Source organism: Xiphias gladius, chromosome 6, assembly GCF_016859285.1.
Source record: "Xiphias gladius isolate SHS-SW01 ecotype Sanya breed wild chromosome 6, ASM1685928v1, whole genome shotgun sequence".
Taxonomy (NCBI): domain Eukaryota; kingdom Metazoa; phylum Chordata; class Actinopteri; order Istiophoriformes; family Xiphiidae; genus Xiphias; species Xiphias gladius.
In genome coordinates this window covers 26,146,571-26,163,048 of record NC_053405.1, presented here as the reverse complement: position 1 = coordinate 26,163,048, position 16,478 = coordinate 26,146,571, and the positions used below count along the sequence as shown (strand labels likewise).

The window sequence follows — 16,478 nt, the reverse complement described above, 5'->3', positions numbered from 1 at the left end:
GGCCATTTCACAGCAACTCACCTGGGGTCCCCCAGTTCATGTCATGGATTTTGGAAAAGTTAATGTAAAACCTCCATTAAATTCACGGGACCTTGCACTCCAATTACTTTTTTAGTCGTTGTCATTTTAGTCATTTGTCATTTCCGCAATTGCTTGTAAGCCTCACCAATCATTTATTTTTCAGTGGATTGGTTGAAATTTGTACTGAACATTCAAGAAACCCTAAGGATAATTTGCAACATGTAGTCATGCAAACAGTTCATGCTGAATGTTTTACAGTAATCAAATTAGCTCTTTTACCCAAACGAAGAATCCTTCATTTTCTCCACTGGTTTTCGCTTTCTTTCAACCCAATTTTGATTCTGTGTAGCATTATTATAATTCTATCACATCTAGAAGGCATTTGGTCCTGTATAGAAGACTGAGTGTCACAGATCTTGCTATCTTAAATATAGCTTTGTAGCTGAAAAACGCACTTTTTAAGATATTTTGACTGTATATTTCAATTCCTTGTAACTTTTTCATGGGAAAGTGCTAATTTTCATTTGAGATATTTAAAAAAATCAAAGATGTTTCATTCAGTGGTTTTATTTCACAGGTAGATATTTGTTTTAAGGCTTTCCATCTCTGCATGATACCTATTGAGCCTGCTTTTCATTGGGTTCAGGTTACAGCTCGTAATGGCTTGGTTTGTTGCATACTAGATGATGTCATATTGTTCCGTGTACTGGACAAAATATTAATCTTAGTTCCTTAGCTCAATGCACATATATTATTTCACTGATTTAATCTGTGGCAATGCATTGTGTTTTATAAACTAAATTTTAAAATTTAAATCTAAACCAGGAAACAAGTAGCTGTGAAATAAATGTAGTGGAATAAAAAGTACAGTATTTCTGTTCTACTTCTCTGAAGCAAATGTATAAAGCAGCAGGAAATGCAAACCAGTGATAGGGTATAGGTACCTCAAAATCATATTTATGTTCGGTACTTGAGTGAGTGTAATTAGTTACAGCAGCTTCCACGGATGCTACTGTATAAGACAAGTATCTCCCCCCTAAATAATATTGTAAAACATTCAGAATTACAGGCTCCTCCACTTTCCCCATCTGTTTCCTCTGCAGTTTAGATCTATTGTATTGTATTAATAACGTAAAATGTTTGATTACCATAGGGGAAATGTCTTTTCCTTTCCATCTCCACAATTGCAACACAGAATTTCTTAAAAAGAAACTAGTAAAGAACTTCCACAACAGTTGCTGGCTGACACAAGCCAGATCCTTCTATTGAGAGAGAGTGAATACTCAGTGAACCACTATGCAGTATACACTTGCAAAATATTAAAATATACATATGTGTTCTTCATTGGGAAGCATACACCCAGTTGTCAGCTTATGAGGTAAAATTAACTAAAACTAATGCAGTCTAATACAGCTGCTCTGCAATAATTTTAAATTTGTGAATGTTGAAACTGTTTCACAGAGGTGTTGATTAAACTTCATGGTCATGTTGCAGCTGCAGTTTTTTCCCCTGGACAGTATTGCGTTGTACTCTGAAGTGTTTCTAATAGCTTGTCCTATTTATATCAATGATTTATCTTTTGTTTGCATCTTCCTCACACTTAAACCCCTAGCAACCATAGTGTTGCACTTAGCAACTGCTTCCCTTTAAACACAGAAAAAAGTTTGACATAAACTTGGACATTTTGTGAAAAGCCTCTATTGACTGCATTACATTTCACTTTGTAAAAAACAAACAAAAACAAAGAAGTGCAATATGCTGTTAGTTAAGTTATGAGTTAAGTTATGAGAACTTGCAATGTGTACCACCAATCTACAGATAAATAGACAGGTTTCCCTATTACAAACAATCAAGGATGCCCATGCAGCATTGGAAAAGAAAACATGTTTCCATAATGTCAGAAGAACTTATGTATAGAAATAAAGGAGCTGCTGTAAACCTGTGAAATTACTGTTTAGAAGTTAATTTGTATGTGACATACATCCGTGCATTGCACGTTTTTTATTTAACCATGGGCCACCTTTGATAGACAGCTCTGGCAGCTAGCATAATACATATTACGGTGAGAATAATCAAAGTTAGCTCCACAGGTAGAGAGAAATTACCTGTGTCTGCACTAAAACATCATCTGACAGCACAGGTTAAACTTAAAGGCACAAAGTTAGCAAAAAAAAATAACACTGTCATGCTGTTTGCTGCTGCCACAGTTAAGGTTTTTATAGTTGTAACATTAGCATGTATATTTCTGCAAGATATACCATACACTGAGTATATGCCAGATGTGCTTCATTAATGCAAAAACTATAATATTAGTGACGACTGCAGTGTAAACAGGCAGCGCTTCATTCCTGACAAACTGTGTCAATACAGGCTCTAATCAGTTATACTGATCAGCCGATCATGAAAAGAGACTCTGTGCACTTGTTTATAATTTTACGGAAAAGTATTGGCAGATCACTTGACCCAACTGCTAATTCTTCTCTAAGCTAACAGGCAGGTTTCCTAATTGAGATAATGAACATTTTCTACTCCTTATGTTTGCGATTCATGCAGTTTTGGGCACAAAAACAACTTTTCATGTTGGTCTTCTCATTAGCTAATTTTCTGCCCCCTGCCTGTGTGCACACCTAACTGATGACGCCACTCAGGAAAACATCTATAAAACCCTGAGTCAGAGACAGAACTTTTTTGCTATGCATATGGCACATTGCACCTTTATAAACCATGGCGCATGGGAAAGTTGTCTTTTTGATCTAACTGTTTATATAATTATTAACTGTATTGCAAAAGAAGGCTGAAATAAAATATAGTATATATAGTTTTTAGATTTAGGATGCGAAAAAAGTTAAAGTTCCCCCTGCGCTCACAAAAATGTCAGATTTTTCTACCTCCGGTCAAAAGAAGAAATTAAAATACACTCCAACTTTTCTGACCCCCTGTCCCCTCCTAATAATTTTTCAACAGTCCCTAATGTTTGCCCTATGTAAGACAGAGAGTCTGAAATGACCTCTGGTAGCAGAGTACTTCCATCAAAAAGATGACACTTTCATTACTTAAACAGGGTAAGCCATTAACAGGAGGTTAATCAAAAAGTAACTTTTTATCAATATAAACTTTAAAATTTCAGTGTCATTGCTTTCATATGTGAGAGTTATCCTTGGATTCTCTGAAAAAAAAATAAAAATATATCAAACAAACAAAAAAAGTGCACAAAAACCTAAACCATGAACACAAGGAGTGTCCATCATGACAACAGTATTGAAAAATAACATAACCCTTTGATTAAATGTATCCTATCTGAAATGAAAGAATAAAAAAACTCATAATTAATATTCTTTGTTTTGCTATTATTCGCTACTTTTCTCATTTTTACAATGTTCCCAAGTTGCATTAAATAAAACTGTATTATTTTTGTAATGCGCTGAGTGGTAGTGGCAGTCACAACACCGGCAGCAAACATCACTAGGATGTTATGAGTGAGCTGAAGTTTGGGTACTGTGCAGCTACTGAAAGCTTGCATGGCTATTTTGATAAAAGTCCTTAGTCTGTCCATTACAAAATAATCAGCTGGAAACCGTCATAAAAGACAAGTGAGGAAGAGCTATTTAGACTTGAGAGCGATGTAACACAAAGCAAGTACTCCTGATGCAGGGGAAGGCAAACACTTTCCATAAGTTAGGGAATGAATTCACAGAAAAGCTGGAAACCTTCATCAGAAATATTGCAGGCCAGCAGGTGTCATACAGGCCAAACACTTTTAACATATAAAGAATCCATGAGATGATGGAGTGCTGATGATAATGCATACTTGACAGGATCCTACAACCTGAAATATACAGGCCCTGCAGGCAATCAGATGATCCCTAAGTTCCTATAGACAAATGACTGCAGACTGGATAGGTGCAGGCAAGAGAGAAAACCCTGCCAAGACAGGGATATTCCTGTTCAGCAGGTCTGCATTAAGTGTTTTCCTGATAAATCGCGCAGAGAGTTTAACTGACTAACTTCACTTTGTTTCCAACATCTTGACAGATGCTGTTTGTGCAAAAACCAATCTAATGCTTAAATATTTACCAACTCACAAGCCCTAGGAAAATGTGTAATAGTGTCTTTGGTCTAATGTGATTGGATTTTTGGTTCTTTCTTTCTGGGGAAATGCACCAAGATTGTACTCAATACAGAATAAATATACATTAGCTGCAAAAATCTACCTAGGCATTACAGAATTCATTAATTCTATAGCTTTTTTTCTCCTCCAAATTTAACTTCAATAGCCCTACATGTTCAGTTATAAACATGCTGTCATTTCGTTTCCAAAATGCCAGCGTGGTAGCTGCAGAACATCCTGTAGCTTGATAACAGAATGAAAAAAAAAAGCGTTTTCTGCAGACTTGTTTCACCTCATGCTGTCAGCCTGACTTGGCACAATCATGTCAACAATGCATTCGGGGCTGGCTGGTTGTCTGGTTGGGATGGGGGGGACTGTCAGTGGACTTAAAAAGAATGACCAGCATAAGACGAGAAAAGTGTGTGACCACAACGATTACTTATCATACTTATCATAAATCATAATTTATAAAACCGAGAACTTTCTCGAAGGTGAGTGAAACGGACATCACTTCGTCAGGTCCACCCAGTCAGGGACAATGCTGCCTTCAGGGCTGCTACGTAGAAAATCCTTGCTTGCTGAGTAATATTACATGACTAGTTTTACATAGCAATAGGAAACAATACGTTGAGTCTCAAAAGACTTTCCCAGATCTTATGCTGGACATTAAGTAGCCGTCTTTCACTTTGTCTAAACAATTTAAAAGTCGACAACTATTCTAATGCAGTGAAAGATGGCAGAATAAAATGTGCGTCACGCATATGATTTAAACTGATTGTCATGATGAAAACATTTAAAGAGGAAGTCCATACGACAATACACATATTGCAACCCTGCTCTATTTCCCCCCGATGACAGGAACGCTCACCGTCGCTTTTTCCTAACTAGGTATCACGAAAAAACTGAAGCCAAATTTGCCTTCTCGGGGCACGTGTGCTTTCCGTAGCTTACATGTACGCGTTGCCAATTTCCGATAACTGTAAAGGCAGCACCATTTTCTCCAGCCCGTGACGACGTCTCCTCCTCCTGAACGCTGCGGTGTCACCGGGGCTCTGGTTGGGCCACAGTCTGACGGCAAGTAAGTTGTGGTGTCTGATCTGGCGGCGGTTTAACCTCTATCAGTACATGGTACGTGTTTCTTAAAAAAAAGGACTGGTGGCCGCTGTCGTCACTGAGATTAACAGCAAAAGAAAGTCTACGGGACAGTCAGTCCGTTTTAGCAGCCATAACGACATGCTGGTACTTTCAACTAAAGCTAGGTAGAGGGTGATAGCCGGCGTTAGCTAACGGCAGCCTGACAGGCGATGTGTTTTGGGCTGTAACTAACATTAGCGCATGGCTTACATGGTTTACGTCAGGGGGTGAACAAGTTCCCCGGCAGGGTTTTCCTGGGTTTTCAGTCTATCAATACCAGATAATATCATTGCTTTTGCCATGTGCAACATTATGCTGTTGGAGCTGTGCCTGGACCCTGCGCTGGACTTTGTCATTACACACAGGCGCCACCTACTGTTGTAGTTTTGCAGGATAGTATTTTTTTTTTTCTCTCTGACCAACAGTACAAACCCTCGCACTTTTACTCACTTTGTAATTATATTCAGCTATTTTCCCACTAGTCAATCAAATTGAAAAAAAAGAAAGCCCCAAACACCCGAGATTAAGATATTGACTGAAATTACTTTAACATACATCTGTACCTCTTTTATTTTGGTTAGTTCTCCTAATATTACCCAAAGTGATGACTTCCCTGAATTATCCTTATACCTACTTTTTGTGTAATGTTCTTCCCTGGCACTAAGCATCCTCTTTTATCTTATACATGCATACAGTGAGGTCCAAAAGTCTGAGACCACTTTCCCATTTGGGGAAAGTTGCTGCATTTAGAGTTTATGATTGTTTTCAATAAAGATTTTGGGGGGGAAAAACAGTATAAAACCCATAGATACTCACTTTATAAAGGTAAAAAACAGAGAAAAGTAGTCCATTTCAGATGCTGGAAATAGGTAATGCATAGCATGTATCCTTTTATAAATGTCCTAAGTGATTAATCAATTATCAGGTTTATTGTTGAGTGATTTTCTGTCATTTAACTAGTCAGTTAATTGAGCATGAAGCTATGGAATTTTTCTCAACCAAAACTAACAAGAAGGGTAAAAAAAGTGCAACCACAGAGTATTTGTTCTTTTAATATTCAGTGTTACTGTTTTTGCATTTGATCAATGTCTTTCTTACATTTTCTTAAGCTCTCTCCTTTTTTATAGTCAGAATTACATTACCAGATACACTAACTAAGAATCAATGTCTTGTTTATGTGTTCAAACTGAACTAATTCATCAACCAAAATTTGCTACTGTAATTTTCAAGGGAGGGGCGGATGAAGCCTTAATGAAGCTTGTGACGCTTCTTACTGATTGTTTCGGAAAAAGAGTCAAAGCTTTGAAACTTTGATGAAAGAAAGCAACAGGGATGTTGTTTAGGATGTTCTGATAATGATCGTTTATTCATTAGAGTGCTACTATATTCAACCGCTTCCTCATGTCCCTTTTATCTTGTGGGTTATGAGATTGCGCCAAATGTTCGTACTGTTCAACCCCTCGCTGCCCACCCCTGTGGTTCAGTGATGCTTCGGACATCATCAGTCACATGGTAAAGACAGTTTGATATAAGCGTAGTTAGTGCCTCATGCAAATGAAAGAATGTTTGGACCATGGCTTAAAAATGACCATCACTAGTAATTTCTGAAGTTTTTGGGTTCAAGACACACCTGTTCTACATTTTTAGATTTACTGTTCTTTTTAACATACACGTTGTAAAGGAAACATACGAAAAAAAACTACCGGTTAACATGGGAGAGCATAATAAGCTAGACTAATTTCCATTGTAATTTTCATCTTTCACTTTTTGTGCAGCATGAACATAGCACGACAAGTCCTGAATTGCTCCAGGTTCTCATATCATTCAGTTAACATAAACTGCAGAAGAAAGTTTTTTACTTCACAGGTAAGTCAAACTCAAAAATCTTTTATTTTAGCTGCTCTGCTTAATGTTTGTTTGGTGAATAAACTAGATCTAGGTTCTTGGGTAGACAGGTGGGATGTATTTGAACTGCTAGACCAACTTTAAAGGGTAATCTGTTTACACCAGTGCAGTGTTAGCAAAGTGGTGTTGAAGAATTGCTGGATAATAGATTCAATTCATACAGTGAGACATCCACCACAGTTACAAAACCACTTCTACCACACTTCTTGCTGGACAAGCGCTCTAGGAACTTGTTGTAGTTACCATTGCAAAAACAGTTAGACATAATGGAATTGAGCAATTAATACTCTGTCAGTTAGGTGTAATGTATTTTGGTTTTGTGTTGCAGCATATAATGAAATCAAGGCACACTCACTCAAAAAGAATTGAGGGACTGGACAAAAATGTCTGGTAAGTGAAAGAATAAAACTTTCATCTGTATGTATGACACGGCAGAAGAGGAGTTCTGAGCACAGAGCTCTGATCAGTTTCCACTTCTAAAATTCTAGAGAGCATAATCAGGTACGGTTTCCGAGCATGGTATGGTAACCTCTCAGTTAAGGTTAAATCTAAGCTCAGTCGTCTTGTACAGACCATGATGAAGGCCGTAGGGAGGAAAAAGCACCATTCTCTTTAGTCTTTGTATGAGACGTCTGTGCTTGGAGAGCCACAGAAAATGGTGAGTGACCCAGCCAGACAGATTTCTGAGCAAAGCCTGACAAATAAGGTGTACAGTAAAGTAAAGGAAGTTGTGGAACTTTATACAAAATGAGTTCTGTATATGTATTTTCTATAGACATGGTGTAATTTATAGGTCACAGCATGTCTCTTCCATTATAGTATACACATAAGTAAGTTTGACTGTGCTTGTAACAGAAGAGATAGCTGTCAGTCAAAGTTGATATCAAACCATAGCAAAATGTTGTGATTAGAGATCATAAGAGGGAAACATTTCAGTGTTTTAGTCAGTTTCCTGTTATCTTCTTAGGTTTTCAAGGTCCAATTACAACAGCCAGAGAGTCTGAGTGGATCAGCTTTGAAAATATTTTGTGTCTGCTCGCTTTTTGCCCTTGGGTCAGATCATTTTGTGAGCTCTGTTCTATCCAGTCATGGTTTATTTCTTTGTCATTTCAGGGTGGCGTTTACTTCAGTGGCAGCAGACCCATCCATTGTTAACCTCGGCCAAGGCTATCCAGACATCCCTCCACCTTCTTATGTCAAGGAGGCACTAGCGGAGGCAGCGTCAGATGACAGGATGAACCAGTACACCAGAGGCTTTGTAAGCCTTTTGATTAACTGTGGTACCATGGTAGACTACTACGAAAAGCAAATTCATTTTGATACCCAGTTATAAAAGTGATGTCTCTCAGACTGGGACCAAGACCGTATTCAAGCCATCTTACACAATGTAACATGCAATGAACAGGTAACATTGTTATTGCACAGCGTATAGGTGCCTTAGGGAAGTGAGTGCTGACACACTCCATAAACCAACTAAAATGCTACTACCATTACTGTTCTGACAAGTGTTGAGCTGTAGTTTTGAATAAATAGAGTAAAATATGTGTTACCAGTCAGTGTTGGGTAGAATTAAATCAAAATTTCTAGTCCACTGTTTACTGTATATACTGTTTTGGTTTTTTTTTTCTAATTTGCATCTTCTGTTTATTTAAAAGGGTCATCCATCTCTGGTGAAGGCCCTTTCGCAGGTTTATGGGAAGGTCTATGGACGTCAGATTGACCCTTTCAAAGAAATCCTGGTCACAGTTGGGGGTTATGGTTCCTTATTCACCACCATGCAAGGACTGGTGGAAGAGGGAGATGAGGTGTAGACTTCTCTCTTTCTCACTGGGTCAAGGGTGTTTATATTCATAAACATGCTCCCATTATTTGCAGTATATTTATTGTGTAATGTTTCTCCCTCCAGGTCATCATAATAGAACCTTTCTTCGATTGCTATGTACCTATGGTACGAATGGCAGGGGCCAAGCCTGTGTTGATACCGTTACGCCTTGTAAGTTCAACCTAAAGCCACTGGTGTTTGACACGCACGTTCCATATTTACAGTATTTACTTTACCTACTGCTCTGGCCTGAGAAAGGTAGAACATTTTGAGGGTCATGATGCAAAATATCTTCTGCAATATTTTAGAAGTCCAAAAAGAAGACCATCACAAGTGCTGACTGGTTTCTTGACCCAGATGAGCTTTCCAGTAAATTCAACTCAAAGACAAAGGCCATCATCATCAACACTCCCAACAATCCTATAGGGAAGGCAAGTATACGTCACTCATCATGTTTGAGAAATGTAAACACTGGGTCACTCGTCATGACAGAAAAATCAAGTGCTTACAGTAGCTTCTGTCCTCTTCCTGCAGGTTTTCACCAGAGATGAGTTGCAGGTGATTGCTGACCTCTGTATTAAACATGACACTCTGTGCTTCAGTGATGAGGTTTATGAGTGGCTCATCTACAGGGGCCACCAACATATCAAAATCGGTACGTTTTCAGTTCATACATACATACATACATACATACCTGTTTGTCTTTGCCAGAAAGGTGTTACCAGGTGACCCAGATCTTATTTTGACGCCCAAGTCTATTATCCTGTGTTTTACATACGTAACTACAGTCACTGTGTGTTGGGCTCTGAGTGCTTCTCATGTGGTGCCTGAATGCCTCCTGTGTAGACACACATGGAGCACTAGAGATACTGCTGCTGCTTTGCTAACGTGCTCCTTATGATTCACCCTCTATGTCGACAAGATGTTAGGGAGCTAATGTGGCTGGCAAGCTAACTGCTCACATGCATGCTAGCACATAACATGCTAACCCTAGCCAGTTACAATATTCCACCAAAGCAGCTGGCTGGTTAACTGCCAGTAAGCCAACCAGCTAACTCATTACCTAACCGGACAATAAGTGAAGACATTTTATTCAAGAGACCTATTTATACCATCAACTTCTGTCTCATGATTGACTACAAATAATACCTCTTAAAAATTGGATGTGTAAACACAGCTCATAAGCTTCTTTTATTTAGGGATTCAACACATGCATTAACATTAACTCTGTCGTTGCGAGTTCTCTGATCCCCTGGGATTTCATTGCAATGAATGGATGTCAGTCTGAAATATCACTGTTATAAACATTAGTGTGACTGTGGCCTTACACTTCTCACCCTGCCCTGAGGAGCATTCAAAGCATTTACTTTGTATACGTCAGCACAGTTCTATAGAAAGCACTGAATGTTGTATTTCCTGTTATACAGTATATTGTCTTCTTTCTCTATAGCCACTCTGCCTGGAATGTGGGATAGAACAATTACTATCAGCAGTGCAGGGAAAACATTTAGTGTTACAGGATGGAAGGTGAGAAATCTGTGGATTTAAAATACTGTTTTTACCCTCAACAATCAGTTCTTCCACATCCTGGTATTGTACTTTGTGTCTTCTAGCTTGGTTGGTCTATCGGACCTGAGCACTTGATAAAGCATCTTCAGACCGTCATGCAGAATACTCTGTACACCTGTCCAACACCTTTACAGGCAAGTCTGCAAAGGTCCTTCAAATCTGTAAGAAAAAGCAATCAAATAGTAAGTAATCAACTCCATTTTTATATTGAAGCCTGTCTGTTAATCTACAGGAGGCCGTGGCAAAAGGTTTGCTCTTGAACTTTGAGCTGATGGGTCAGCCCGAGTGCTACTTCTCCTCACTGGCAGAAGAACTTGAAGGCAAGAGGGACCGCATGGCTGCCATCCTGCAGGAGGTTGGTATGACTCCTGTCATCCCAGAGGGAGGCTACTTCATGCTGGTGGATGTCACATCTCTCAGTGAGTTGCTGCACATTTAAACCGACATCTATGACTTGTTTACACTAGTGTTGCGTGCAAATATTGTGGACATCTACAGCTTGGTAACTCATTCTAACTGATACAGCTTCGTTAACAGTTTTCCCTTGTCATGTTGATGTTATGTGCCTCACAGAAGTGAATTGAACAGACGGTTAGCAATTTATGTGCAAGGGAATCTCTAACTCATAGTGGGAGGAAATAACATCTCAAAGTTGTCATTGTGATGGGAGAGTTACCAGATATGTCAAACATCCTAGATCGCTTTATGCAAAAGAAGATACTCTGCTGTTATGTAGAGATATTTTTGCATTGAATCCAAAGGTTTCTTTGCACCTGGACATCTACTTGCACCAATTTCAGAGTTAAAGATGTGTAATTTCATTGCACTCAGTGCAGTAACCAAATAGCTGACAAATATCGTAAGTAAAAAGAATTTCCAGTTATGTAAAAGTGTAACTCAGTGACTGAAATTCATTACACTTAAAACTCGAGTTTTATCCAAGGGAATACCACTGAACCGCACGTATAGAAACAAGAAAAATATATACTCGGATAACTACTGGACATACCTTTGTTTTTGGAAATACCCTTACTGTGCAAAATAAATAAATTCATACTGGAAACATTTTAGATAATAAAAAAGGGGAACAATATCTTGATAAGATTTGAAAATTGTAACATCATAAATAAATATTTTACCAATTTGGAACTGGATCAGCAGTGGGACTGTGTGTTGGACCCCAACCATACTACTCTGTGTTCATTGTAGATCAGGACCTGTCACATATGGTTGATGATGAAGCCTATGACTACAAGTTTGTGAAGTGGATGATTAAAGAAAAGGTAAATTAAATGAGTTCATTCCATTTTGCTCCCTACAATAAACAACACTCACTTTGCAGCCATTATGTTTTAATTTTTTTTATTGCTGTTCTTAATAAAAATGTGTTTCCTATAGAAACTGGCAGCCATTCCAGTCACAGCATTTGTTGGGGATGAGTCCAAAAAGCAGTTTGAGAAATATATTCGCTTTTGCTTCATTAAGGTAAATACAAAAACTGTTTAATTGTGACATACCAAAAAAACAGAACATCCAAAACATCTAGTAAAAATAAATGTTGGCTGAGATACAGTTTCCTCTTTTCTGTATTGAAAAACAGTATTTTCATAACCTTCAGTTGTCTTTCTGTCAACAGCAAGACAGTACTCTCCATGCAGCAGGCAACATTCTGAAAAACTGGAATAAGATTTAATTGAGTGCAGTTTCTGAAGACTTCCGCATGATTTGAGGGAGGAGGACAAACCCTGTGGTCAACCTGAACGGTCGGGATCTGACAGCAACATTACGCACAAACTGGAAATTAGTGAAATGTTTATAGTAAAACCGTTAATAGTAAAGTGTGCGTCCACACTTTGGAGTGAATCCTGTTTTGAGGGAGAGGATCCTGTAGTTAACATGCCTGGAATGAATTGTTGTGATAAGTCCCCTAAGATGTGAGGTGAGCTATCTAAGGTGAAGTGTGATTTTTATCCTTTATCCCACGGTGGATATAAACAACCCCGTATTCATTCCTATTGTAATACTGTATAGTTTAATTCGACATTTGTTATGATAATATTTGCATAGGGGTTTAACATTAGACACACAACAGACACAGGACAATTTTTTGAAATTTTTACTTACATGGTCCTAGATAGGGTTGAGCCTCTTTAATGTGTAGACTTACAGATTGCCAAATATGAATAACAAGTTGGATGGAATTAGCTGCTTGGGTTTTGCTAACGTGTATTTTTTATATATTTTTTTATATATAATATATATATATATATATATATATATATATATATATATATATATATATATATATATAAAAAAAACCTCTGTAGAAGTCACCACGAATGATGCAGATGTTTGTTGTCTCTTTGGTTAAAATAAATGCAATTAATAAATTTACTGACTCAGCTTGACCTTTTTCAAATCATGCTGTTGTTTTTCTTAAGCTCAGCCCTTTCAATTTTTCCCAAAGTGCAACCCAATACATTTGAATTGTTACATTAATTCCACTGCCACAATAGTGAAACACAATCCCCCACAATCCCCAAAAGCATTAAATGCTACATATGATTTACACATAGCACTTATGCTTGCACTTCATAATCTTGCCTTACCAGTAAACTCAATGTTACAGTAAATCTAGTGCTTTATGTAGGCCTTTACTGTAGACTCTGGCTTAGTCTGCTCAGTACAGCAAAATGGTACCTAGCTGGAGAATATTGCTAAATAATATTTTGATCTTGTAAGCCTTGATAAAATAGCAAATGTCACCTAAAAATGGTAAACTGTATTTCCTTAATTTTCTACCCATTCAGACAGTACAGCCGACTTCCTTTTCAGAACGCACTCAAATCCAGACTCAGAGCAGCAGGTACAGCGGAGACAACAGGTAAACCTTGACTGTAACTGTGCCTGAAGCATTACTCTAAATGTGCCTTTACTATAGGGTCATTCCATGCCAGCTCACCCAGAATTCAGAACTTGTCCCAGTTCACGTCATGGATCTTTTAAAAAAAAAATACATGTGTTGTTTTCTAATGCCACCAGTTGAAGATGGTGGAAATTAGCTCAGAAAAGCTTGAAACTGCAAAGTAATATGTGCATTGAGCTAAGGAACTAAGATTAATATTTTGTCCAGTGCAGGGAACAATATGACATCATCTAGTATGCAACAAACCAAGCCATTACGAGCTGTAACCTGAACCCAATGAAAAGCAGGCTCAATAGGTATCATGCAGAGATGGAAAGCCTTAAAACAAATATCTACCTGTGAAATAAAACCACTGAATGTGAAATTACAGCCAGGGAAAAGTACAAAAAATTGGATATTTTCCAGAAATGATTAATGGCGAAGGAGTTATAAAACATCTTGGATTTTTTTTAAATATCTCAAATGAAAATTAGCACTTTCCCATGAAAAAGTTACAAGGAATTGAAATATACAGTCAAAATATCTTAAAAAGTGCGTTTTTCAGCTCCAAGGCTATATTTAAGATGGCAAGATCTGTGACACTCAGTCTTCTATACAGGACCAAATGCCTTCTAGATGTGATAGAATTATAATAATGCTGCACAGAATCAAAATTGGGTTGAAAGAAAGCGAAAACCAGTGGAGAAAATGAAGGATTCTTCGTTTGGGTAAAAGAGTTAGTTTGATTACTGTAAAACATTCAGCAAGAACTGTTTGCATGACTACATGTTGCAAATTATCCTTAGGGTTTCTTGAATGTTCAGTACAAATTTCAACCCAATCCACTGAAAAATATGCGATTTGGTGAGGCTTACAAGCAATTGCAGAAATGATGACATTTAGCTCCAAGGGCCAAACTACAAAAACGAATAACTAAAAAAGTATTTGGAGTAGAGCTGTAGGATTTTGCAAGGTCCCGTGAATTTAATAAAGGTTTTACATGAATTTTTCCAAGAAAATCCATGACATGAACTGGGGGACCCCAGGTGAGTTGGTGTGAAAGGACCCTGTATGCTTCCAATTGGCCTGATCATATAATATAGGCATATTTTTTATTATGCAACCTCAACACTGTTGACATACAGCATATCAGTGGTTTGAAAACACTGGACAGTGCTGCAATAGGGCTAAACAAAGAGAAACTACTTTTCCCTAATAACTTTAGCACTCACATTTCAGAATTAATCAAAATTATCTTGTTCTCGGGGTCAGATATTGCAATGCAGACCTCTGGGGACTGATTTAAATGTTCAGCCTACATTCGATGTGTTAGTGAGAGCTTTGTTTAAAAAAAAGAGAGCCTTGTTTTGCTGTGCTGTTTTGAATGTACTAATGCTCTAAGGGTCAGGTTCCTGGAAAAATTAATCCATTTATAAACTTCAGGGTCCCGGTATTGTTAATGCTGGTTCACTGCCATGGTTTACTGGGGCACTTGAATAGAATGGAGCCATCATTATAGTCATCATGTTATTAGTAACAAAGGTCTAAAGGTCTAAAGTGGATAAGTTGCAGTTTGATGCATAGGTGCCTGTATCATATTCTCTAAGTATAAAAGGGTTACATATGTTGATTTTTTTTTTTTTTTTTTGGTATGGGCGGTATGTACTGTATACAATTAGTACTGTATGTAGCCTAGAATTGGAACTTAACATAGAACAGGTGAAAGTAATAACATTAACATTGGCTTTGTTTTTTTTCACATGATTTCACAAGACATGATTTTTAAAAATGATACAGGTCTAAATAGTCCCACCCTAACAGGTGCAATAAAACAGGAGAGTGAGGGGGGATTTCAGTCGAGCATGATGTCCACACAGCTCTGAGAAGAGTTAAGACTATACTGTCTCAACATATATTAGTGGAGAAATTAAAATGTTGGAAAAGGTGTAGCTGTGCTTTTTTTTTTCCGCAGTGCCAGCAGAATGCGGCCCTTGGCCAGATGGTGGCCAGTTGTGTTCACTTATTCAGGGATGCTAGATGATCAGTTTGTGAGAGTGCTTTGTGGAGCAGCCTCAGCCTGCAGCCCTCCTCGCTGTAACCAGTGAGGCTGGTTTGCCAGGCAGAACTTTTCTCCTTCATTTCAGACGCAGACAGGCTGATTGATGAATGAATACTTCTAGACTCTCAGTGGAATCAATCTGTGGTAATATGCTCATATTTTTTTGTATTATCTTACAGATTTCAGTTGTGCTACGAAATATTTCCATGCAAACTGTAACCAAAAAACAGCAAAATTTATTTATTGAAGTTATTGTTTTACCCACTGGTTTCCCTAAGCGGTGGCTACATTTTTATACAGAGGTGAAGTCCAATTTTTGGGGCGGTGGTGGAAGTCTCAACGTTGTTACTGACTACATTTGAAAAACATTATGCAGTGGAGGCCAGTCCCCGCCTTGGCTTTGTGTACTTTAATAACGTTAATAACCAATCCCGCACATCTTTACTCTCCCCAATTTGTCAGTAGGGAGAAGGATGAGTGTGAGAAATCAAAGTGACATTAAATTTCTGCATAAACATTGTGCTTATGGCTGCCATGCACGCAGTGAGTGGGGGTCTATCACACTGTGGACTCTACTCTGTATCTAAAAATCTGATATGGTGTACATGTATAAACAGTGTAGTGCAACATAAACAGCAATAAGGCGGAAGACATTTTGACATGTCACAGTTGGTAAAATGGGTAAATAATATGATTAATGATGGCTGCATTCCCTTTTGCTGCTGCGGGTTGCTATTGTCCCTGCTGGTCACACAGTCATGGCTTCCTGCGAGCCTTGAATAGAACAGAGCCATTGTTAGTGTTATCTTAATGTTTCCTACCGTGACAAGTCAAAATGTCTCATGTGAAAAAGGACTATGCTGAGAAACGGTAATCTGATTTATACAGAGTTGTAGATATTGTAAGATCAATAGGCTCATTTCTCTGGTTGAACTGGAGAAGTAAAGGGAGGAAG

General features: G+C 38.1%; 1 protein-coding gene across 3 annotated transcripts; it reads left to right on the top strand.

Annotated features, from left to right (window-relative positions):
- The first annotated feature begins 4,980 nt into the window (after nucleotides 1-4,980).
- Nucleotides 4,981-12,796, top strand: LOC120791385 (kynurenine--oxoglutarate transaminase 3-like). Of its 3 annotated transcripts, none has more exons than XM_040129830.1 (14): nucleotides 4,981-5,207; nucleotides 7,039-7,129; nucleotides 7,497-7,558; nucleotides 8,282-8,426; nucleotides 8,824-8,973; nucleotides 9,075-9,161; nucleotides 9,299-9,421; nucleotides 9,525-9,645; nucleotides 10,441-10,517; nucleotides 10,604-10,693; nucleotides 10,792-10,978; nucleotides 11,769-11,842; nucleotides 11,958-12,044; nucleotides 12,196-12,796. In XM_040129830.1, exons 2-14 carry the CDS (start codon nucleotides 7,040-7,042, stop codon nucleotides 12,250-12,252), a joined length of 1,350 nt encoding a protein of 449 aa, XP_039985764.1. In that variant the 5' UTR covers nucleotides 4,981-5,207; nucleotide 7,039; the 3' UTR covers nucleotides 12,253-12,796. The 3 variants fall into 3 exon arrangements, with proteins under 3 accessions (XP_039985764.1, XP_039985765.1, XP_039985763.1); XM_040129831.1 differs by having other exon boundaries at nucleotides 4,981-5,257; XM_040129829.1 differs by lacking the exon at nucleotides 4,981-5,207 and adding an exon at nucleotides 6,174-6,775.
- Nucleotides 12,797-16,478: the final 3,682 nt, after the last annotated feature.